Source organism: Lepisosteus oculatus, chromosome 3 (assembly GCF_040954835.1).
Source record: "Lepisosteus oculatus isolate fLepOcu1 chromosome 3, fLepOcu1.hap2, whole genome shotgun sequence".
NCBI classification, from domain to species: Eukaryota; Metazoa; Chordata; class Actinopteri; order Semionotiformes; family Lepisosteidae; genus Lepisosteus; species Lepisosteus oculatus.
Genome location: NC_090698.1, coordinates 66,405,742 through 66,429,913, shown reverse-complemented (window position 1 = coordinate 66,429,913; position 24,172 = coordinate 66,405,742). Strand labels below are relative to the sequence as shown.

At 39.7% G+C, this 24,172-nt stretch overlaps 1 protein-coding gene across 4 annotated transcripts in view; it reads left to right on the top strand.

The window, feature by feature from the left end:
* LOC102691386 (WD repeat-containing protein 7) overlaps positions 1-24,172 on the top strand; it is a 213,404-nt gene that overhangs the window by 40,208 nt on the left and 149,024 nt on the right. For 2 of the 4 annotated variants that reach the window (XM_069187377.1, XM_069187374.1), the window contains 4 exons: positions 7,360-8,120; positions 12,975-13,060; positions 19,980-20,066; positions 22,388-22,506. In XM_069187377.1, the coding sequence (XP_069043478.1) occupies positions 7,360-8,120; positions 12,975-13,060; positions 19,980-20,066; positions 22,388-22,506 (1,053 nt within the window). The remainder of the gene's footprint in view (positions 1-7,359; positions 8,121-12,974; positions 13,061-19,979; positions 20,067-22,387; positions 22,507-24,172) is intronic. The other 2 variants (XM_069187378.1, XM_069187376.1) reach the window with 1 other exon arrangement.

Here is a 24,172-nt window from a genome sequence, read left to right as displayed (position 1 = left end):
AAATTGGTTACCTGTGCCTCTGAGGCAGAGTTCGGGCTGAGCAGTTTGTCCTGGGCCTCTCCAGATGCCTGATCCTGTGGGCTCTGTGCAGATCTAAGAGGCAAATCAGTCTTCAGTGATTTTCCCTTCTGGGTCCTTGGGAACATGAATGCCAATGTAATGTTCTCTGAAGGTTTTTAAACTGTAGTAAAGAGTGGCAGTTTCTTCAACATGATCTTAAAGTCATGGTGTCCTAAAGTCACAAAACATGATGCTATGTGGTGTTTCACCTCAGTGAGAAGCAGGAGTCCCTTAGAAAAAAAACATTTCTAAATAATTTTTCAAGATGTTAAATTTTAATTGAAATTAATTTAAATGAAAATTATACAGGCTTCTAACCGGCTGTCTTCATATATTGGTTCATTTTGTCCCATTTTATTTGCACGGTGACATTATTCCATTCCACACGGGCTATGATTGAAAAAGCCCCCGTTGTTGCAGCAACAAACAGTATTCGCGTAAAACCTATTAGTACAGCTTTTGTCTTTTTCAGACCAGCAGTAATATTTAGTTGTCTTGGCTTGTGGAACCAGGCACATTTTAAAAGGAGGTATTTGAGGCATGGCAGGAAACTTTTTCACGAGTAAATGTCAGATTAATGCCAGCTGGAATGATTCAAGTATGCCCTTATCTGCTCCATTAAAGGCCAGAAGTGGTGTGAAGTTCAAATCAAACACCAGCTATACCAAGCCGCAGTTCAGAACATATAGCATTTTATGATGCTCTGTAACGCCACACTGCCAGAATATTGATTTGATGACATGCTTTTGCCCTAAAGTTGTTTCTACCTTAAGGTACCAGTTTTAAAGCTATAAAAACAGCACCTATAGGTGTTTCTATACAGAATGCCTACAGACAACACAATGTGCCTGTTGTCAGAATATGCATGTCTCTTTCTTCTTTAAAAAGAAGGAATCTTTTGTGGCTCAAGACATTATGAACCATCAGATTTTACACTGTGCACAGCTTTGTATGTAAATAATTCCACTAACATGCAAAGGAGTTTCTGTCACCAAAGAAACTTCTTCTTTTTTGAACATAGTACCACAGTATCAAAAACCTTAATGAATTAATGAATTAATCAATCAATCAAATGAAATATATAGAGATAACAGCATAAGTGTGATATTTATTGAGGACCGTTATAATACCATTCAAAACATTTAAGATTGCTGTAACACAACCATGACCAGAATGAAAACCATACTACGTATGAGATAAAATGCATTTGATTTCTAAGAATATCAAAGCTGCTTGTTAATTATTTTCATGATTTTAGAAAGGCAAGGTAAAATACTGTAGGTTATACTATATAGGCCTATAGCATTTAGGGTCTAAACTTACCTATTATTTTTAGAAGAGGCTGAATATCAATGGACCTCCAGTCTTCTGAGATTTCAGCTGTTTTTTTAAAAAAAAGATTGAATAATTGCATCAGAGGAGGGGACTTTCAGTGAGGAGCAAGTTTTATAAAAACATATTTCAAAGCAGTTATGATTGACTGTTTATTACTTCAGACAACAAACAGTGTGTTTTGTTTCATAAAAATGAAATGTTCATCACCATATATCTGTCAGCAACACATAAACAACTGTTGGAACAGTGTTTCTGTATGTAGTCCAAACGAGTAAATGAGTTTTTAATGTTTTTAGGAAGTACAGAAGACTTTAGGAAGATTTTTTCCTAAAGTGACTGAAATGTGATAGCTGTAGTGAAGTGCCCACTTAGTTCAAAAATATGAATGGCAAGATATTACATTTAAGCCATTTGCATTGTATACTTTCTGTATTGTCCTGCTGTTGTACTATTGCCAGTTTCTGTAATAACTTATAATGTCACAGCAATACAGTAACACTGGGTGTTCAGAGCTAATGGAAACACAGTTAATAATCAGTATTGTGATCTGTAATTTCTAAAAGTTCATGTTAAATATTAAGTGGCTCTAGTCCTATCTATTCCGTGATGATTAAATCACTTTGGGGATTTGTTTTTTAAACTTTTTTCCCTTTCCCAATGCAACTCCAATTTGGAGTTGTATACATTCTTGTTGTTTGTAGCATATCTTGTACACCGTTTTTCTTTTTTCCGTCTTCGTAAGGAACCTTCATTTAGTTTGGTTGTCAGTTTTTTTTTTACACTGCACTGGTAAAAATCAGGATCGTAATGTCATCTTCAAATCCCTCAGAGTAGAGGTCTTTCAAGCAAATAAACAAATTCACAGACCGCTTGGGTCGATTGCCGTAGTAAGTGATGTTAAAATGCCCATGCTGTTGCATCTGTACGGTCTTCATAATTGGAGAGCAATTTTGTTGACCCTCATGTGCAGTTTGCATTACTGTTCTTCAGCCCTCAGATTGCTGTGTGCCCTGGCTGCAGTGAAGCTGTTGGCTGGGATTAAAAGGCCCTCTTTGCAGCTGACAATCTGCACAGCCATCCGGCTTTTTTTGTCTTCAGGTAATATCCCATCACTCCCAGTGACAGGATAATTCTGCACCGAGGGCTAACATGGCAATATCGCCTGTCAAAACAAACCATTATTCCACACGATAAAACCCACAACAGGGCCAAATACACCCCTTTACAAAGGTAATGACAGATAATCGCCATGAAATGCTTGCAATCATCCTGGCCTCCTCTTTTGTGTTACAGCCACAGTCTCGACCCCCCCCCACCCCCCACCCCCCAGCGCGGGTGATCTTACAGTTTCTGCAGCCCCTGCGCTTCCAGGAGCTGCGCTGAAAAACGGCAGGGCTGCTCGACATGGTGGCGTTCTTTTTTGTTAATGTTCATGGAGTAAGACTTTCACCGGAGGTCCGTGGAGGGAGGCTGAGGATGTTTCCATATCTGAATGGGTCTGTGCTCGGAAGTCAGTTTGAACACCGCAGACAGCCATGTGCACAGGTCATTTAAGGTTTGGCTTGAATTTGGAATTGGATAAAAATGCCTCAATGTTTTTCTTGCCTCAATATGTCACAGTGCAGCAAGTGAACAGGTGGAGGGTGTTGTGATTTTCACATATTCCTGTAGCACATTGACACTGCAGGGTTTTTGTTCATATTCTGCTTGCCCTTTTAATCACAAGTCTGACAGGGCTGAAGGGCTGCAAGGAATTTTCTGTCTTCCCCTTGTAAATAACTGTTGCGATTTTTATGTTGTATACATTTTATAGAGGTGTTTTTTTATGTAACCACATACAGTTGCATTTGAGATTTGTGACTGTGAAGTCTGTAAACCTTTTAGTTTGTTTTGGGAAATAGTTGTTTTGGGACTCTAATCCTCGTACAAATATTGACAGTGACATTCATTAATGAATGTGAACATTTCATAGTTATACTTCCAAGAGATGAAGGGCCTCTTCTACCAAAACTGCTTTCCTTTGCCCCGTCACAAACGTGCACAGAACATTGAAACTGCAGTTGACCTCTTGTATGTTGGTTTCTCCAAGCGTTCAAGTGATTAACTCAGAGCTGGAGGGTGTGTTCCCTTGAATCAAATTTTAAAAAAGCAAAACTCGCCTTTGTACATGCAAATCCCCATCTTACTGTCCAGTTAAAACAGTCATTTCTTCCCATCATGGAGTTAGTAAATCAACATCAGCCCTTTTCACTCCACTGCTGGGTGATGGGCTCCTTAAAGCCCTTCTGCAGTTTCCTGGTTTTAGCCCTTCACATCCACATTGCCTCAACAGATTTCCTCCTCCCATCTTTTACGGTGCCACTTTCTTGTTTCTAAACAGTTAGCCTGTCTAATCATGGTAAGTAGATTGTACGATGCTGACTTTGTATAGATTTATTTTTTTTGGTTTAATCTTTGTCTGAAGGAGCTTTACCTGTTTTGTCTGAAGGCAATGAATTGAGCACCCTCAGGGGTACTGGAAGTGAGAGCAAGTGCTCTGGGATGCTCTCTGTAATGAGCGAGCTTTCCCCTTAAGGGGGCTTTTGGCTACTCTCCCCTGCCTCTCTGGCCCACCTGCTGTTGCTGCTTAGATCCTTCTTCCCTCAGCCTGCATCTTTACAGAGAAAGATCTGGATTTCTGTCTCCAGCACCTTCCAAAATCTAATCCGAAATAAAACGCTTTTGACACCACTGTTTCCTCCAGAATTGCAGAACTCCCAAATTCTGCCACTACTCTGTGCCTCCATGACTTTTTCCTAATGTCAAGCCAAGATCCCAGTTTTGTGTTTCAATTGAACAGAAATCAGAGAGAAGTATTTTGTGTCTGGTCAGGGAGAATTCTGTACATATTCCTTTTCCCCTGTCTCGCAGGGCCACAGCAAGAAGGAAAGTACTTTTCTTTCAGATTCATTTCTAGGGGCAGAGACAAGGATTCTTTTCGGCTTGACGCCAGTTTTCAGGCTCTAAGATTTTTCAAAATGGTGAAACCACAAAGTAGACAGGTGTGTAAGTGTTCGACATAAAATATGGTCTCGTTGAGACGTACACGGAGTTTGAAGAGCCAGTCGCAGGAATGTATTGATAGTGCAGAACGGAGTGATGTTCATCTGCGGTACTCAAAGAATGTTGCATTTACAAAAACAATATTGCTTAATTTTCTTTTTGCAGTTGGGTCCACATATTCTGCAAGTTCAAGATGTATAGTGAGACAGAGATGTTTTATTTGCCCAACTGCATTAAAATGTCACTTTTCTGTCATTTATGTCAAGATCATAATCGCTTTTCAGAATTCTCTGCTATTTCACCACATTACGGGAGAAGATGCAGTGTGAAAGTAATTTTTGAGAAAATTTTAATATGGTGTTCTTAAAACCCATTAGCTGGTTCATTTCAGGTTTCAAACCTTATGTCAAACCCTGAAACCGATTTCAACCATGCAGCTTTGAAACAAAATTAGCAAAAATGTACAGACAAGAACTTTGAGGTGTGTGCTTCTGTATGCATGTTCTGCATTAAAACCCAAGAAAATGCACCATAAAAGGCAAGTGAGTTTTCATGATATGAGGACGTGTTAAGGGGGTATCGTTGTGAGAGGGGATTAAGCTGCTGGGCTTATTAATGAGATCCTCTGGGCTTGACTGAGGAATCGTCTCCTTTCACCTCCCTGGTTGGTGAGGTGCAGAATACCAGCGGTCCTGTGCAGCCCTGTGGCAGTGTTTGGTGAAAGAACAGTCTGGGATTTTTTTTTTCTTTGTTCACCTGTCGTGACAGCAACCAGACTGGAGAGGGCAGCATTTCTCCATGAGCCGATCCAGGCCTCAGAGGACTCTCTTCACCCGAGTCTTAATAAATTGCAGAAGAGAATCAAAATAAGGTGACGCCATTCAGACCACACCACATTGGCTAGACATATTGAATTCTGACAGAATGTCCCTAATAAGCACTGTGTTGAAATGGACACTGGAAATTTGGATATGTCTGGTGTGCTAAAGGGTTTGAAAAAGGACTGGTTTCAGACAACTGTGCGCTCCTGTTTTTTGCTGCATTTGTGTGGCTTTTCATCTTTTGTCCTTTTTTTAATGAAGTATTGGTGGTCTACAAACAAATTCTAGGAGGCAGCTACTTTTCAATCCTTTCAAAAAAAGATCATTAATTTATCATAGGTAGATTTTTTTCATCCGGGGGGAGGGGATGCAGAGAACGCTCTCAAACGGTCAGACTGCAGGCATCAAGAAGCAGAAGAGCTGTTTTGTCTCCTCATAATGAAATGTCAGATCACTGTGCGGTGTCACCTGGCGTATCTGGGATGGTGCAGAATGAAATTGTTGGATTGACACGGTTATTAATATAAGAAAATGACTGAAACGAGCTTTATTGTTGATGAAATTTTACCAGATTTGATTTACAGCATCTTTTATTCGAATACTTTACAAAAGGAGAAAACTATAGGTTTTATGTAGGGACAGACATATGTGTTAAATTCTGTATAATTAATAAAATGTGATGTTTTTGGCAAATCATAATTTTTATTCACATGTTAAACATTCTAAGTACACCAGAAGTTAAACTTCTTAGTTCTGTGCGTGTGAGAACCATACTACACACCTGTTTGTTTGCCAATAATGTGCAAATGTGTTTTGATGCATTTTACTTTCTGATGTTATGTCATTTGAAGCCCATATTTATTAACCATGTCTTGGAACTAGAATCTTTTCAAAGGTTTTTGAGTGCTCATTTTCTTGCAAAACAGTGTTTTTTCTAGTTCAGTCAGTGATTGTTGAAGCAAATGCTTCCTATTCATTGAAAATGCTTAACTACCATTGAGCAGTGTGACAGTCCCAGCCTCCTAAGCACTAATTGTCAGTAATAGACGTTGGTCTGATTCTTATTGAGCGCTCAATGGTGCTGAAGGAGTGACCAGATGCAGTGTCTGAGATGGTTTTGTGGATTGGGCTTGGCCACTGTGATCACTTCTTGGCTGATTATCAAGAGCTTAACGCTTGTTCCCCAACAAATAAAATGTTGGAAATAATCAGTTTTTGATAGCCGATCGAGTTGCGTGAATCATACACCGTTAAAAAGGTTTCACAGTGGCTGCTGTTTTGAATGGGCATTAGTTTGTCGATAATCAGATTACAAACTTATAATGCATTTCTTCCCACTGTACCTTACGAAAACTTTGCAGTGGAACAATTTGAGCGAGCTTCACATCATGAACCAAGCTTTTAATAGTTAAGTGAACTGCATTTGTCAAATTCTCATTCATTCTCATTGTAATATCTGATGTCAACTTTGATGGGTCTTTTTGTGTAATAAGAATTTTTATTCATCTATAAACTAGCTTTCTACGGGTTACTGATTCTGGGTGATTTCCTTGGCTTTTGAATGTCTTGTCATTGCACTTTTGCTTCGTGAGTTGGGTGAAGACTGTTCCTTGTGGTTTTGGAACGGGCCCCTCCCATCATGGGAATCCCCCAGCATTACCTGCTGCAGTGGCGGGGGCAGGGCCAGCCATAGGCCCCTCAGCAGTTCATCCGAGATCATTACCACACTTACTGCACACTTTTTCTGAGCAGCTCTTGCACCTCTGTGTGCCTATTGAACACACCAGTTTCTTTTTTCGTGTTCTCCCCCCCCCCCCCACATCTCTTCCTCGACCTGATTACGACCGTGTTTGCCGTTTGCGTCGACAATGTGTAGATGTTCAGTTTCAGCGTCTTTGTACTTGATGACTTGATTTCCTGACAGTCACCCTGGAACTTCTTGGGTCGCCGTGGGTTTAATGGGAGCAGGTTGGGTTAGTTCCTTGACGGAGAGAGCGAATTCAGTACGTGCCTGCTACGCTAGGGCTGCCTTTGAGATGATCTCGGTGGGGTGTCGCTTGGCTGTCCGTGTTTTACGTCTCCTGTGTCTTTTTTTTCCCAGGGCAACTTGCCGAAGTACTCTCACAACTCCCTGATGGTGCAAGCCATGAAGACGAACCTGACGGATCCGGATATGCACGTGCTTTTCTTTGACGTGGAAGCCGTCATCATCCAGCTGCTGACGGAGGAGGCGGCGCGGCCCAACCCCACCCTGGTCTCTCCCGAGAGCCTGCAGAAGGCCCAGGGCAGCTCGGACAAGGGGGGCTCCTTCCTGGCCGGCAAGAGGGCAGCCGTGCTGCTCAAGCAGGTGAAGGAGACCATCAAGGAGAACATCAAGGAGCACCTGCTGGACGACGAGGACGACGAGGACGAGGAAGCCCGGCGCCAGCGCAGGGATGACCCGAAGTCCAAGTCCCTCAGCCTGCTGGAGTATAACCTGACCATGGACACTGCCAAGCTCTTCATGTCCTGCCTCCACGCTTGGGGGCTCAACAGCGTGCTGGACGAGGTGTGCCTCAGCCGCCTGGGCATGCTCAAGCCTCACTGCCCCGTCTCCTTCGGCCTGCTGTCCCGGGGCGGCCACATGTCCCTCATGCTCCCCACCTTCAAGAACTCCATGGTACGGGTGGCGTCAGGCAGGGGGGGCACCGACACGGTCAGCAGGAAGATGTCGGTGTCCGAGATCCTGGGGAAGGGCACCTACGGTGTGTCCCGGGCTGTGACCACCCAACACCTTCTCTCCGTCATTTCCTTGGCCAATACCCTGATGAGCATGACCAACGCCACCTTTGTCGGGGAGCACATGAAGAAAGCACCCGCCAGGTACGTAGGGGTGACCTTCTGTGGGGAAAGCTCTCTAGACTGAATTGAGAAGAACGGTGGTTCGGGAGCTCCAACGGTGGAAAACGAAAAGGGTTCACTTATAATATTACGTCACTTAGATTTTTAAACCGAGTTTTTAACCATGTGGTTGGTTCAATGGGATTTTTAATGAAATGAGTTTCATTTTGTGCTAGAATATGATATTTACAGTTGTTCCATCCTTCTGATGTCTGTCTATATCAGTATGCAGTTAACAGTCAATCTTTTAGGGAGGTGGGTAGCTGCGTCAGCATGCGTAGGCTGCAAAGGAACAAGTAGTAGGTTTATTCCATGCTGAAAAAAAGAAGAAAGAGAACGCAACGTTTCGGCCGTGGGGCCTCCTTTGGTCACATGAAGAAGGCTCCACGGCCGAAACGTTGCGTTTTCTTTCTTCTTTTTTTCAGCATGGAATAAACCTATTAATTGAATCTTTTAGGGAGGCTAACAGACAAGCCTGTAAGAAGCATTTGGGTACTATGATGGTGTTTGTGGTAAAAGTGATTAATCCATGCACCTGTTTGGATTGCTGCTGATGGATTTGATACTAGGATACTAAATTACTCATGTAAATAAATTGGACGTTGTTCTGTACACCAGACTTTGGACTACCAGATCACATTGCCTAATGTATTAACTTATAAGTGGGTAAGGAGAAATCGTGGTTGTTCTTGAGTTTGCAGTTTACTGGTGTGTCACTGCACTAAATTATATCCATGGAGTGGATTCTTAGTATTGTATTTTTTAAAAGAAGATTTTTTTTTTCCCAGAGGAATAACATTATTTCAGCTATGCTCTTTTCTGTAGGTTCTGCTGTTTTATATGCTGTTCTGCGCTTATGAGAGAAGCTTTTGCACTTCTGGAAATGTTAATTAGATCAGACACTGTGCTTCCTAGTGCAACTTTTTATTTCAACTACAGCTCTGGACAACAATGCTTGAATTTTTCTTACTGTTGGATTCAAGCTTCTGTGGCACGGTGCCCCACTGGTTAGCAGAATGTTCGAAAAATCTGGGCAGACCGATGAATTAAAGCTTGCTTTTAGAGGTATAGTTTGACGTTGTATCTCACATTACTATTTCATTATTCTATTTCATTACTACAGCAGGCAATTAATTATGGAAACATGCTCTAGAAACCCTGTATCAGAGTTACTAGGGTCTTAGAACTTTCTTGTTCTCAGAAACAAGGCTGTGTGATTACAGATTGATGGAGGTGCAGGCTGAAGTGCTATCCAGTATTGAGCTGTTGTCCTCTGTTTGATATTACTGCAGAGTACGCAGCTTAGTGTTAGAGCTTCCATTTCCCCATTTGGCGGTGAAAGATTTAGAGTTTCACACTGTTCACGAAACATCTGGAGATGACAATTTCATGGAGTGTGTTTATATTTCCCTTTGAAGTGTGCCTTTTTCACTAGCTTTCGTGGACAGATAGGTAAAGAAACATCCTGGATGAAGATACCAGCCCCAAGTTAGTGCTAAATTTTTTAATGTTTTAGTTTTCAATTTTTCATGGTTCTTTGCCTTTTCTTCATTTTTTAAGTTCCTGGTTTCTGGGTTGTTACAGTATAGATGCAGAAGTGCCCATTAACACACATGAGGCTCAAACACAGATGTGACATAGACGAATAATAAAGATGTTTTCCTCTTCATATTGGGAATGTCTTTTATCTTGAATTTTGGAAGTGAATGTACCTTGAAGTTCACCATTTAAAAGACATTTTTAGCGAAGAGGGGTATTTTACTAAATGCTCCAGGTAGACTCGCAGTGCAATAATGCAGACCATTGCATCTGTTTGTTAAATATTCTGTAGAGATGGTTAATATCAGCATAAAAGATTATTACATAATTGTAGTCTCAGCAATGAGAAGTGTGCAGACTTTTTTTGGGGAAGAATGGAAAAACTAGTCAGACATTCAGCAGCTGCAAATTACTCATGTAAATAAATTGGACGTTGTTCTGTACACCAGACTTTTAGATTACACAGATTGCCCTTACACAAGCAGGCATTAACATAGTCACTGTTCACGGATCACACTGATAGTGTGTCATCATTTTAACATCGTCGTGTTTTCTGTATTGAATGCTGTGCCTGTCATCATAAGGTCAGATAGCTGTCAATGTGTAAAGGAGGCCTGGCATCTGATGCCATCTACAGTACATTGTCTTCAGTTGGTCATCTTCCTAAATTTTGTGTCTCCTTATTCCTCCCTGGGAGGACCTTCACACAATGTGTTGCAAATAAAGCATCGCTGGCGTTTGTAGTGTTAAATGAAAAGGTTTCTGTTATAGTGTAGTCGTTGATGAACAGTGGAAGTGTCTAAATGAAATCAATTAGCCCAGGATGTATTGTACTGCTCTTCTACTGAACAGCACTTTATTCAGATTTAAACAATGGAACCACTCGTACCAAAGGGTTCAGCTTCAGACGCCAAATTGCTGAATATATTTCCCCAGTGGTGATGAATTGGAGTTTAACTCTAATGTATTATGGAAACACTGTTTCTTCTTCGCTCTTATCCCATTTAGTTTAGGACAGTTTCCATAAAAGCTTCGGGTTCATAAAGCACTTTACAGAGTGATACTTTTACTGTCAGATCGTTTGACAGCTGTAAGATTGAAACTTGTAAGATTAGGACATGATTTTCTAAATAAAAAAAAAAATTCTTTAATGACTGTTAAATTGGCTTGTAGAACTATTACGCTTTTATTATGCTTTACTACCTCATTCTGAACTGTTTTCTAATTGACAAATACCAATAGTACAGTCGTCATGTTTTTAATATTATTTTTTGTGCTTACGGTCTTTTAAAAAGGTGACCTTTTTTTCAAATGATGTTTCTACAGTAGTAATAAGAAATAATTCCTTGAATTTAAATGGCACTTTCATGATGCAGGGCAGCAATTTTGCCAGCAGCCCCAGTACACAACACATCTGGTGGAGAAATGAGAAATTGCTTCACCAATTGAATTTGGGGAGGAAAATGTAAGAGAACATGAATGAAAGAGAATACAATTATTTTAGGCTCTTTAGCGACAGATGCAGACCACAGTACAATGTAGTAAATGTCTAGCTCTTAGCCTAAGCAAAGCCTATGCAATCTTTAGAAGCTAAACTCTTCCAAGCAAGGCAACAGTGAAGCAGAGTTTGACTTACAAATTAAGGCTGAAAAAAAAGGCAGAGATTTGCTTTTGTTTTGCACCATAGTTTTCTTTTGCCATGTTCATTCTGTTCCAGCAAAACAGGCTTCTGCAAGAGCTTATCATTATTATTACCACCACTACTACTTCTTGACAGACCCTTACCTCACTCTCTCAACGTCAGCTTTAAGGGTTGTGTTAGAAGCATATGTGTTTAGTTTGCTGTAATAATTAGTTGCCATGAGAAATAATTAAGAGGAAACGATAACATAAAATACGCCAAAATAAAATTCAGAGAAGGAGAGAAAGCAATACAGTAAAAAGAGAAAATCGGCCAATGTAAAGAGAGCCTTCTATGCAGTGCCATGGGTGAACCGGCTTCTTCAATGGCTTCTCAGGGCTGTTTATTGTTGCGAATGAAAATACTCTCCTCCTGAGAGGTAAAACCCTTTTCTCTCTTTCTGATTGCCGATTGCATTCTTGAGGTTTACAGCCTGCCCTCCCGATAAAGGGTATTAGTTTCTAGTGCTTTTTGTGTGCCTATGCAGTGAATTCTGTCACAGTTCAGCACATTTTGGCTTTGAACACCAAAATCCTACCGTTTAAGCTCTGATTTTATTTTGAGTGTAGATCGAAAGAAAGCTTAAGCTGTAAATTCATAAAGCTGACCTGAAGGAAGGGTTATTATGACCGAGTCTGTGTGGGTGAGTTGATGGGGTCTACTCGATTGCCTGAGACAATAGTGGGTCTATGCTAATTAAATTTAGGTAGACGCCTCTTTGGCATTTGCACGCTGAATCACGTTCTTTTATGCCTGCTTAAGATTTACAAAATTAAAATAATTTGTATGCATCAGAATGATTACATTAGCACTTGAATCTAGGTGACTTTTTTAGCTTATTTTATAGTGATTTAAAACCCCACCCTTTACAGCTCTTCATTCTTAACGAATGAAGTTTTTGATGACTTTATCCTCATTCCTAACTGAGCTTGGTCTACATCACAGGCATTACTAAGACCCTTATTGTGTATTGGGGGAAAATATCACAAGTGTATCATTTCATTATCACAAAAGCAGTAGAAGACATTCCATTAAATTAGCGAGGAGACTTGCAAAGTTGGAAGGCAGACAGTGCTTTAATTAGAAGGAGACTAGGAAACTCACGTTAATGCAGTGGCTGCATCCTGCTGATTTTCAGTGTGGAATATAAATTGACCGAAATCCACAAATGGTTTTTAGTAAAGGATGCGATTCAGGCTTGCCAGCAATTTTAGGAGCACTCTTTCACAAAGGAAAAATATCACGCAGATTAAAAGTCCTTCCTGCTGCACTTCAGTCTCAAGCAATACAATGGTTCTGTCTGACTTTTTATAATGTCTAAAGTGGAGCCAGTCTGTTGAGCTTTAAGAGAAAAGATTGATGTGTATTTTATCTGTCAATATCGTTAATAAAATGTTTTCCTTAGATCCTACAGCCTTTCATACAGATGTGCTTTCATGAAATTCCAACAAAATTGGGAGGTTTTTTTAATGATACTTTAATCACAGTGGTATCCTAAGGTGAAATACATTTTCAATAACTATCAAATACAACACACACAGCCTGCTGGAGTGGATCTAATTTTTGAGAAAAAAAATAGCAGAAATTAATATTTCATCCTTTTTTTTTGTTTTCAGGCCCCCTAAACCAGGCACCCCAGAGACTTCTAAAAAGATGTCCCCACAGGTTTCCAGCACAGTGGTCCAAGGACAGATCAAACAAGGTAACTACAAAGCACAGTTTTCTCAGCAGCACGCAGGGAAAATGACAGGGGTGGAGGCTTAAGTTATAAAAATGAGAAATTTCCCTCCTGGCCCGTCAATATCAGAGTCCTTGAACCCAAGGAGCACAAAAGGTTGTTTTTTTTAACCCCGAAAATTATTCTTTATCTGGAGAATGAGTTTTGATGTTAATCATTCATATGGATTGAAGTTTTCTTGTCATATTCTGGAAAAACTGATTTAGTTGATTTTCTTTTCATGGGACTTTGTATAGTTTTACTTGACTATCCCTATATAAAACAACGTGAGGGTATAACCAGTTATATAGGTATTCTGAGGCTTTGCTAATCCTCTTCTCCTTTAGCTCTTTGCTTTTCTCCTCCGAAGGAAAAAAAAAAATCAACCTATTTAGTAGTTGAAGACCTTCTCGGCCTCTGGGAACAGATTAATTTACACATACAGTTTTTGGTGCTTTATTGGTAATATCCAGCTCACGAACATGAGTGAGCTGGCCTAATGTGCCAGTCTAATATCATATGTCACTATCGAGTCTTGGTATTAAATCCCTTCATAACTTATTTGGATCAGCTCTACCAGTGTGGCCTGCACGAGTTGATGATGTTTAGTCAAAGTTGAAAATAAATTAGCGGCGGTTTTAGTCTGCGCCCGTGCATTGCCTTTCTGAGCTCTGTGATTTTTGTGGAAGACTGTAAAAGTTCGTAGGCCTTGACAGTGCTAAAGGAAAATAATCGGGAAACTGCAGTGGTTTTAGAGATCTGCCTCGTTCTTGTCTCCCATTAAGTGGGGGGGAGCATCTCATTGTGGAACCACACACTTGAAACAGCTTTTATTGCAAAACTGAAAGATTGACTTTGTTACTCGGATTCTGATGAGTGTAATTGTGTGGAGAGCTCTCTTAAGAATAAATATGTTTTAAGGGGTTGCAGGGGTTGCACTTTTAAATGGCAGCAGTGGCATTTAAGTATGTTTGAAACGTACAGTATGAGGCGCAGCACGCAGGGGGAAATCATCTGTATGAAAGGTGCCTGGGTACTTCATAACAAGTATGGGCAAGGTACAAGACTCGTAGTTTTGTGTGCAATTAGCCAGGAAACAGTGTCTCTGAGCAAGTATACTATATTGATGTGTTTACAGCTTGAACCCTCCTTCATCAAATGCAATTGTTTTTGAAAGTAATGGCTGATTTTAAACCATCTGGTTTAAAATGTTAAGACTTTGCCTCTGACTCTTACCTGAAGCAACCATTTTATTTAAAAAGTTAAAGAAATTGAAGTGCATCAACCTGGTGTTTTATTACTGCATATTACCTTTTGTTAAGGTAAACTCAGACTTTCACACTTTTTACTTTACTTTTACTTTCCTTTCACCTTACTTAGCGAGCTAAAGTAACATGCAACATGCAGAGAATTAATACACTATTAAATCCCCATGTTAATATTTAGCATTAAACATTGTACAGCTAAGATAAAGTAAAACTTAAGCAGTACAATGAAATTTATAATGTGAGGATTTTCTCAGAAATATTGTTTGTTTCAAGATTTAAAAAAAAATATTAAAGTAGAAGTTATGTCCAGTAAAATCCTATATAATTGCACTGCAGACTGATTAATCATTTAATATTGCAGGGAGAATAATTACGCAGTCAGAATTAAATATGATGGATTTTGCTGCAAATCTTAAGGGGCTTGAATTGGCTGTCTGTTTATAAAATACCGCAACATGTAGAACGCTGGCCTTTCACAGGGTTTTAGAGTTCTTACAAGGCTGCTGTGCCTGAGGGCTCACACTCAGCTGTTCAGGGGGTGTGTGGAATGGAAATTAAAGGCTAGTTGTCATGCAGATATCCTGCGAGGACAAAAGAGATTCTGCCACAAGTTAAGCAAACAGACCATTTCCACCACACTGCCAAATCTGTACAGGAGCTTGAACCCATTGTGACTCCATAATAGAGTAAAGCACAGGGATTAATTTGTGTCCGCTTATGCACAGCATATGGTTATGTTTTCTATAGAAAGGAGGTGTCATGTTGTGACCTCTAAATCTTGGTGTTAACCTTCAATTGTTGAGGCACTGTTGCCATAAGGGCTTTCTGTTTTTTCATATGCTAATTTTTTTACCCCCGCGCACACGTCGGCCATGTAAGAACTTTCCGCGAGGATGTTAAGGCGCTCTCTGCCTGTGCTGCCTCTGCCCGCAATAAAAACGGAGCCCGCGTGGCGACCGGTATGCACTCTCCTCTCAAGGAGCACTGTGGTCTGTAATAACGATCGTAATAGTAAGAGCAGTCATACTACCGATTTTTTGAAGTGCTTTTCCAAAAATTGAATGCACGTGCACATAAGAGAAGTAAAAAGACAGAAAACTAACAGCAGGAGCACAGTAAATTAACCCAGCAAAACTGTGTGCATAAATAACATGAAGCAGGTGATTCGCCATGGCTTTTGGGTAGGAAATCATATAATAAGTTTATTCTGTATGGGACATCAAAAGATAGAGTAGTCGGTTGTCTTGCTTAAAGGATTATTGACCACAGAGATGCAGATACAGATAAGAAAAAAAAAAGTGAAAATGATTATTTGCGAGATCATATCTGATGTTTTGCAACTTGGAGTTTTGGATTCCTCTAATGTAGCGAGCTCCAATGTGGAGTTACTAAATGTGTCATGGAGAAGACTCTTAAGAGCGATGTATGCATTCTTCAAAAGATAAGAGACAGCATTGAGTGCAGAGAAATATGGTACAGTATATGTGGGCGGTAAATACAGTATGGTAAAGCCTTGAGATGTAGACGTGAAGGTTAAGGCCCTTAATGTTTGTTCACAAGTGGGAGATGTAAAAGAGAGAAACAAGTCAAGAGCATGAGAAAGGTCACGAACGAGAAGCGGGCATTTGGTCATCTGGCCTGTTTGGTGGTTAATTGATCCCAAGCATTGCATCCAGGTGTTTTTTGAAAGAAACCATGATCTTGGCTGGGCAGCTTGTTCCACACTCCCACACCTCTTTGGGTAAAAATTGTTGCCTCCTGTCCAGTATTAAATACAGCTTCCACATAGTTTCTACTTGTGCCCTCGATTTTGTGTTTGACTTTTCATTCTGAGGAAAACTGCCTTGGTTGACTGTCAGTGCCCCCCAAGGATTTCGAATACTTGAATCGGGTCTTCTCCGTTCAAAAAGAAATTAAATGTATTATTACTTTTGTTTCAGTTTCATGAGCAGCCCATAGGAAGGTGATCTGTGAGTGAAGTCTGAGCCCTAAAAACAGGGCGAAAACGTTCAACCTTGAACACAAAACCATTTAAATGAATGAACATTATTTTATAATGTTTATAATGATTTAATTAAATCAAAGGGAAGAACAAGAGCTGATGGATTTGTCTCCACAGTCCCTTAATCAAATCCGCATTGAAGTAGTATTGGATAAGCTTCATTATTGAAGGAAACAACTGAGTGCTGCTGTTATAAATACTGCATGCCTTGGGAGATAGTTATGACTGAAATGGATAGATTAGATGACAGAACAAACAAAGTTGGGTGACAGAGTGTTTTGAGTAGTCATGGAGCTGTGATAATTGTCATTGGTTGATAATTTCATAAGAAGTGTTTTCAGTAGAAGGTTGTATTTTCTTCAGAGATTTCTGTTTTATATGTAAGTGTTTTAGACTGACTTTTTCTCAGGATTGCCAGAAGTGTTCCCAGAAACTTAACTCCCTTTCACATCTTTGAAATTCAGTACTTAAATGCTCAACATGTCTTTGCTTTATAAGCTTTAAACTAGGTAAATTTAAATGGAAGGGTTATGATTGTATTGTATTCCACGCCCATAGTTTAATTAAATAATTACATTATTTAGTTGAATTATTAGTCTTAAGATCACTTGATCTTGATTTTAAGTAGCTGTTTTTTTGTTAATGGGGATTTCAGATGTACAGCTCATGTAGCTAGATTGGGAGGTTAGATTAAGAGACCGGGGCTAAAAGAATCCCAGAAATGTGACTGGATACAGCACATATCTTGGGGATAGCAATTGAGGTGGGTGTGGTAGATGAGGAGGCAAGTTTGAAACCTTTTAGGATATATTTCAGAGCTAACTGCTCAGCTGTTTTTGATTTTTTTAAATTCTTTATTGGTACAGAAGAAAATTTTTGGATTGTGGATTAGAATGGTGTGCTGCAGGTTGTGGTACCACTTATCAAAAGTAATTTTAATTACTTTGATCTTTATTTGTTAAAATAAGGCGCACACATGCTTGTCTTCTGCTTTCGCTTTCTTTTGTGACATATGTTGAGCCCGTCTCTTTTCTAGTGATTCCAGTGTTGTCTGTTTGCATGGCTTTAATGCAGGTTTGTAACAAGGTCCCGTTGTGATAAATTTGAAATAGCTTTGTTGTGTGAAGTACTCTTCCATGTACTTTTGACATTGTACACTATGTGCACCTTCTGTATATCTGTTCATAGGAGCCAGTGAAATTGCAGCCTATCTTTAGAACAAATAATAAACCATCAAAGGCAGACTGTGGATCATGCCATCACTCAGTTATTTGTTAAAGTAATAAGTCACTATTTTTTTTAATTAAAAATATCAGAAGGGCTATTAGATTGACATGCATTTTTTAACCAGAAAAACTAAGGACATGGTTACAAAATAAAGAATATTCACAATCACCCATAAGAATTATTACACTTCATTTTGGGTTCTCTGTAGAGAAAGTACGCTTGACATGGGATTTAAATGGGAAAGATCTTGTGAAAAGCTATAAAAGCAAACCTTTAAGTGTTCAGGTGGGGTCTATTTGTTTTTGCCAAATCTACATTTTCATTTTGTTCTTTGGAGAACCTCAAGGCGGTGCCCATTCTTGTGGGAAAACGTTTATCTGTCTTGCCTGTCGCTTTTGCTAGGAAGCAAGCCACAGAATTTCCTTGGAGTCCAGTACACCTTGCATAAGTCTTTAAAGGGTTGCGCTAAATGGAAAGAAGAGATTAAATCCTCAATTTCATCGGGTTCCGGAATGACATAAAAACGGAGGAAAATCGGAACGAAGATTAAAGAGCCAAGTAGTTTGGGATTTCTTCTAAGGGCCCTTGTGTGAAGTACAGGCTGTGTCCTATAGTCAGGACACCACAGGACTGCATCTGGCCTATTTTATTCCTGTGCTGTGACCTGTGATCTCTAGGTAGTGGGGTGCTGTGAGCCAGGCACGAGGCGTTTGGTGTGTCTTTGGTGTGCCGTGCGCCCGTCTGATACCTGCATGCGAGAACCCCATCCGTCTTTCAGGGGGGCTGAGACATCTTAATGATGACCAAGGGGAAGGCTGTTATTATATTGTTACTTCTGTGGTTGTTAATTTGGTTGTGAAAGGATGCAGCTCATACTGTAGCTTGGGGGTAGCAGTTGAGGTGGGTGTAGTGGGTGAGGAGGCAAGCTTTTTGAAACATTTTAGGATACATTTTAGAGCCAAAAGTTTTTTTTTATTGTCACACTATAGAAAATGATTGTGGTTTAGGATGGTGTGCTGCAGGTTATTGTACACAATATTCGAAAGTCATTTTCAATCAATTTGCCCTTCAAGAGGCAAACTGGGCGGTGTTCAGTCAGGGGTCCTGCGGTCAGGTGTCATGTGATCTGCAACCTCTCAGTGACCTGAGAGCCTCTTTCAGGACGTGCAGCTCATCCATGCAATTCCCTCAGAACTGACACCTGCTTTTACCATAGTTGGGAGCACCAAACTCTCTTTTCTCTTCATCTTCTAACTTTTCTGGATTTGGTAGATGGAGATGGACATAAAATGAAGTTTGTCCCTTTCTAGCCTGGAAATGGGAAATGGGAAAGATGGTAAAGCACCAGCCCCATGCCAGGCAATGTGTACCTCACCAATTCCCAGCCCTGGTTTTCTCGTGTAGGCTACAGTATGTTAAAGACGCCTCACTAAAGACTGTAAAGATGATACATGCCGGCTGAAATATGCAAACTATTTCCATCATCTCCTTCACAAGACGGTGTTTTAGAATGACTTTCTAATTTAATTTTCTTTTAAAACCACCGTCTGCTCATGTTCTTTGTACATGCCATTGCCAGAAGAATGATGATATTGAATAAAATACGTGTTTATAAAAGCTTTTTTTCTTTCTTTGATTAAAAAAATCTGATTTGGCATTTCTCATTGCATTCTAAAACTTATTTGGAAGACGCAGGCATATAATGCTCCAATTTGTCTGCAAGGCTGAGCAAAAGGGTTCCAAATATTGGCTATTTCTTAAACTACTCTGAGCACAGATTGGGTTGTCAATTGAGTAATTTATGAGATGCATATTCTGAAAAGCTAATTTTCAGATTTATTGACAGGAACAGTTACTCATACACAATTTAAGTTAATTTTAGGGCTTTCATGTATTATGCCTCTCACTGAAATGCATGAAAATTAGTATTGCAAAGCTCTTACTTTGACAAAATTCTGTGTAGATCTATAAAGTGGTTTTGTCCAAACCTGAATCCAGAATAACTTAAAGCAACCCACCAGGTGCACGTTACCAGTAGGTACTCATTGGGTGGTAAGTTTCCATTTGGGTAGGTGCAAGATTCCTTTGTCAAGCAAGAAATACAAAGTTGAGGGCTTAGAAAGTTGAATTAACAGGTGTCTGTCCTTCTGACTCTGAGTCCATTTCCACTTTTAGCACGGCAAAACATTTACCCCAGTAACACGATATTTCCAATTGCCGATAATGAATAAAGTTAAGATTACAATTCCGAGTCACTGCAGAGTTGGAACCTTTTTTTCTCAGCTGTGACTGTCCGGTTGTTTTTTTCTTTTCTTTTTTTGTTCCCTCATCCTTACTAACGCTGTTTCTCCCTCTTCTCTTGAGTCTCCTGGAGTTCATTTTCTCTATCTTTCCTTTCCTCTGCAAGTTCCTGCTGTGGCTGCGTCTGCTGCTGCTGGTTCTGCGGCTATTCACTCTGGCCCTGCTTTACATGCCTGTCCCTCAGTCAATGAAGGTACTTGCCCTGTTGCCTCATCACTACCCCACTACCTCTGCTCTCATTTGCCATGCGTCCACCCTGGAGTCCTTGTTGAGTCTTTGTGTCGTCCACGTCTCTCTCTCTCTCTCGCAAGTTTGGTGTGTCTTTTTCACGATTCTATTTAAGTACACACTGCACATTTGCTTTGTTTCACGCGTGGCGGCGGCGGGGCGGGGCAGGGTGGGGTGGTATCTGTCTCAACACTCTGCCTTCAGACAGTTTCTTCAACCAAAAAACTGCCCAGACCTTGGCTTGGTCTGTAATTGTTTTTTTTTTTCTTTTTCGACTGTCTTGCCATGATTTCAAGACATTAACTTGAGCACTTGTTTCTTTTTTTTTCCTCCCTGTTGCCCATTGTTGGGTTTTCTTATAGGGTAAAGTCTAAAGGTATTTCAACTGATTTTTTTTCTCTGCCTACAAAGGCAGCCTGTTCCTTGTAGTAATGAAATGGAGAAACACTGTTTTTATAATCTGAACCTCTCAAGAAAGCCCTGTGGCCTAAACTTAGGGCCCGGAGAAGTCTCAGACTGAAGCATGCCAAAATTTGTTAAAATCTTCAAATCAGGTGTGGAAAGTGTTTTTCTTCTGTTCCTTCTGTGTTAATTTTTCCAGTCGCCCTGGATATCCACTCGGTAAATGGTTACTGCTTCATGCAGTGAAAACTCTATTTGTTTTGATTTATTTGAAAGATGTAGTAAAGCCCACTCGAGTGAATCACGAATGAAGCATGTGGATCACAGAATTTCATGTCTGCTTTAAAATATAGGGCCTCGTGTATTGGAGATGTGGGCTGAGGTTTATTTTAAGGATGATCTGCTAGTTTAATTGATTTTTTGCATAAATGTAAGCTAAAATGAAGTTGCTGATGTGAAAAAAGAGTACAGTATTCCATGTTTCTTAGCACGTTTGCTTTGTTCACAATATGACCATTTAAAGATTTTTTCAGTGCCCAACCCTATAACAATTGTTTCACAGTTTGTTTTGACAAATAGCAGTAGCTTTAACATTAATGGCAGTAACATTTTGCATCTCTGGAGTAAAGCATAAATATTAGAATATTTTTCCAAATTAACGCTTCAAGAATTGAAATTGATTTCTATGCTAAATATGACTATTTTGTTGAGCACATTAATATTCATCCTTTTGGAATACACATTTGAAAACATTAATATATTCATGTGGATGTACTATTATAATTAATTATAAACATTGTGCAAGTGTTTGTTACTCATTTTAGCAAACTGGAATCCTGGGAAATTGATTTACTTGCAGAAACAGTGCAGTTAAATATTGAATAAGTAGCAGAAATAATCTCAGTATTGTAGAAATTCTACTGTATAATTTATAATGTTATTAATGCTAATGTTTTATTTGCTCAATTAAATGCATAGCAGTAGTAGTACAGTAGTCCGTAGCGCAATAGCTGTAGCACAGTAGTAGAGGTACAGACACAAGTTACAGATTTCATTAATTTATTTCCTTATTTTCATTCAATTCATTTCTCTCAAATTTCTTTGTAGAGGTAAGTGTCCTAAATAACTCTAGATGAAAAACGTCTATCGGTGTATAATTATAGCTAGGTGATAGAAAGGGATTTCAGTAGAGGTACAGTAATTTGTAACGGAATTCCTTAAATTGCATGAAAAAAAGTTGCAGCAGTGTTTTTCTGTATTTAAAATGTTTTTTAATGTTTCAATAATTTGCATGTTTATATGAGCTAAAATGTGCATTTCCCATGACATCAATAGTTTCATGCATGATTTGATATTCATTTGTATCAGAGATAATTCTTTATGTTTTAGGTCACAGGTTGAACATTTTAGTTTTTAACAAAAAAAAAAAGCTCCTTTAAAATTTTACTTTCTTCCCTTGCCCCTTGGAAACTGGACGATTCTGCCATTAAACTCAGTGGCTATGTCTCACCGGCTTGTTGAAAGAAGGAAGCTGGAGAGCAGATGACTTTTGAGTTTGTTTCAGTCTGATCAAAAACTAATTAAAAGCTTTAAACAGCAGTGAGAGAAGCTAACAGTCTGACCCAAATGAGTAAGGTAAATGTCAAAATTCTGTTAAATTCCCCTTAATGATAGAATACGAATGATTGATATAAGAACAGGGCTCTTCCTGCAGTTTTCAGCTAAAAAAATATTTTGTTTGTGTAATTCTTCTGTTTCTCCTGTTGTCATTGTGCTACTTTGCCGTTGGGGTTAAGCTGTGTGGTTTTGTGTTTGTGTGGATGAGGACAGAGCTCCAAAGAACAGCTGACTTATTCCTGTTGCCTGTTTTCTGAACCCTGACAGGATGGAGTCAGCTTGCTGCCATGCACTGTGTCATGCTACCTGATTTGCTGGGGTTGGACAAGTTCAGACCTCCTCTCTTGGAAATGCTGGCTCGTAGGTGGCAGGATCGATGTCTGGAGGTAAGTTCTTCAAGGAAGACTTAAAAGGGAAAGGCCTGTAGCTTTGGTGGTCCCTACACTTAATGCTGTTAGCTCAACAAAGAGGGTTGAACTCAGACGCCTTTTTTATATTTCATGGTGCTTAAATCCTTTTTAACAGCCATCAAAAATGGCGATTTAACAGCTATTACTTCTTCCTGTTTCACAGAAAGCAGTGTAGTGACTTTATTATTTCTTTAGCCTTTATACCTTTAGATTTATACCTCTAAAACCAAAAGTCCTTTTAAAATAAGGGAAGCAGTTTCACCTACAGTATGCGGAAGCGTACTTTGTACTTGGGACACAGAAATTGTTGCTTTCCCTCCCCGTGACTTCCAGAAGGATAATGAACACAGAGCAATTAACAGTCTGTCGTACTGGAGGAAATGAAAGCTGTTTTCCAGCGGAGGGTAACCTTCTTTGTGTGTTGAAGTCTCCCAGGATGGACTGCCCCTTGACGTGTCCTGGTTCTGTCGATTGACAGCCTGCTTACTTATTCTGTTTCAAAAACGCAGGGTGCTTGGCCACTGGCTCAGTACTTTCCAATTTGATAAATGACTAGATGGCCTTGACACGTACCTCTGCTGCTGTGGCAGAAATTCTGTTGAATGTGCAGCTTTGAACGGAAAGATGTGAAGGCAGCAGCTGAGGTTCCAATGTCTTAATTGGACAGAGCTCTTTGTTAACAGGAACAGGCTCTGGGCTGGCTCGCTGTGGTATGAGCACTGGCTTCAAAAGTCTGTGGTGTTTATTCATTTTCCTTCGTATTTTTTCCCACTTTGGCTTTTTGGTCCTACGAGAACCTTTTTTGTGTTAATTTTTTTTATTAGTGATCAAATCGCCGCATGTGATCAGTTTGCCTTTGAAGCTGAAATGTTACCCCATGGATCAACCTTACATGTTGTTCATGTTGAGTATGCAGGAAGTCTCCCTTCTATCCAAAGCCTTTTTTGCAAGGAGGTGGCCCTATGATTAGAGACATTATGGGTTGGTAGGGATCATGTCACACAATAAACAGAACTTCTCAAAATATTGATTGCATTAGCTGTTTTGGTTATCAGAATTTTGTTGTACTCTGATAAGACTAAAAAGGTGATGGGAGTCAAAACCAATTTCTAAAAAATAAACATAAAAAGAGTGAACATAAATCTTTCCATATAGGTCAGATTCCAGTTAGCACAGACTTTTTTCCCTTATAGTGTTAATGTGTTTAAGATTTGTATTTTGTTCAGGCAGATAAAAGGCAAGTTTCTTCAAAAATCTGCTTCAAATGAGTAAATATACAAAAAATACTCATTTAGCTGTTCAGAACTTTCTGACAAAGTAATAATCTAGGCTGTTCCAAAGGTTACAATGACTTTTGCTGAAGAACTAAGTTGTTGCACGGCTCAGGAAAGAGGGACGTTCAGACTGCATTTTCTGGTGAACCTTTTGGTTCCCGTCGGAACAAATGAGAGGTTTTGTGATGCCAAAATGTAGTCAAGGGTCAGGCCAAAGGAAAATTGTTGAATCAAAAAACCTCATTGTGTTCTTTCCTCTTGAGTTTTATGATACCGTGCTGTTGCCTGGGTCATGAGTATTTAGGCTGCTGTTAAGCCAGTGTTGAAGTGCCTTGCATTATCTGGCCTATAAAGAGTCTCCTTTCACT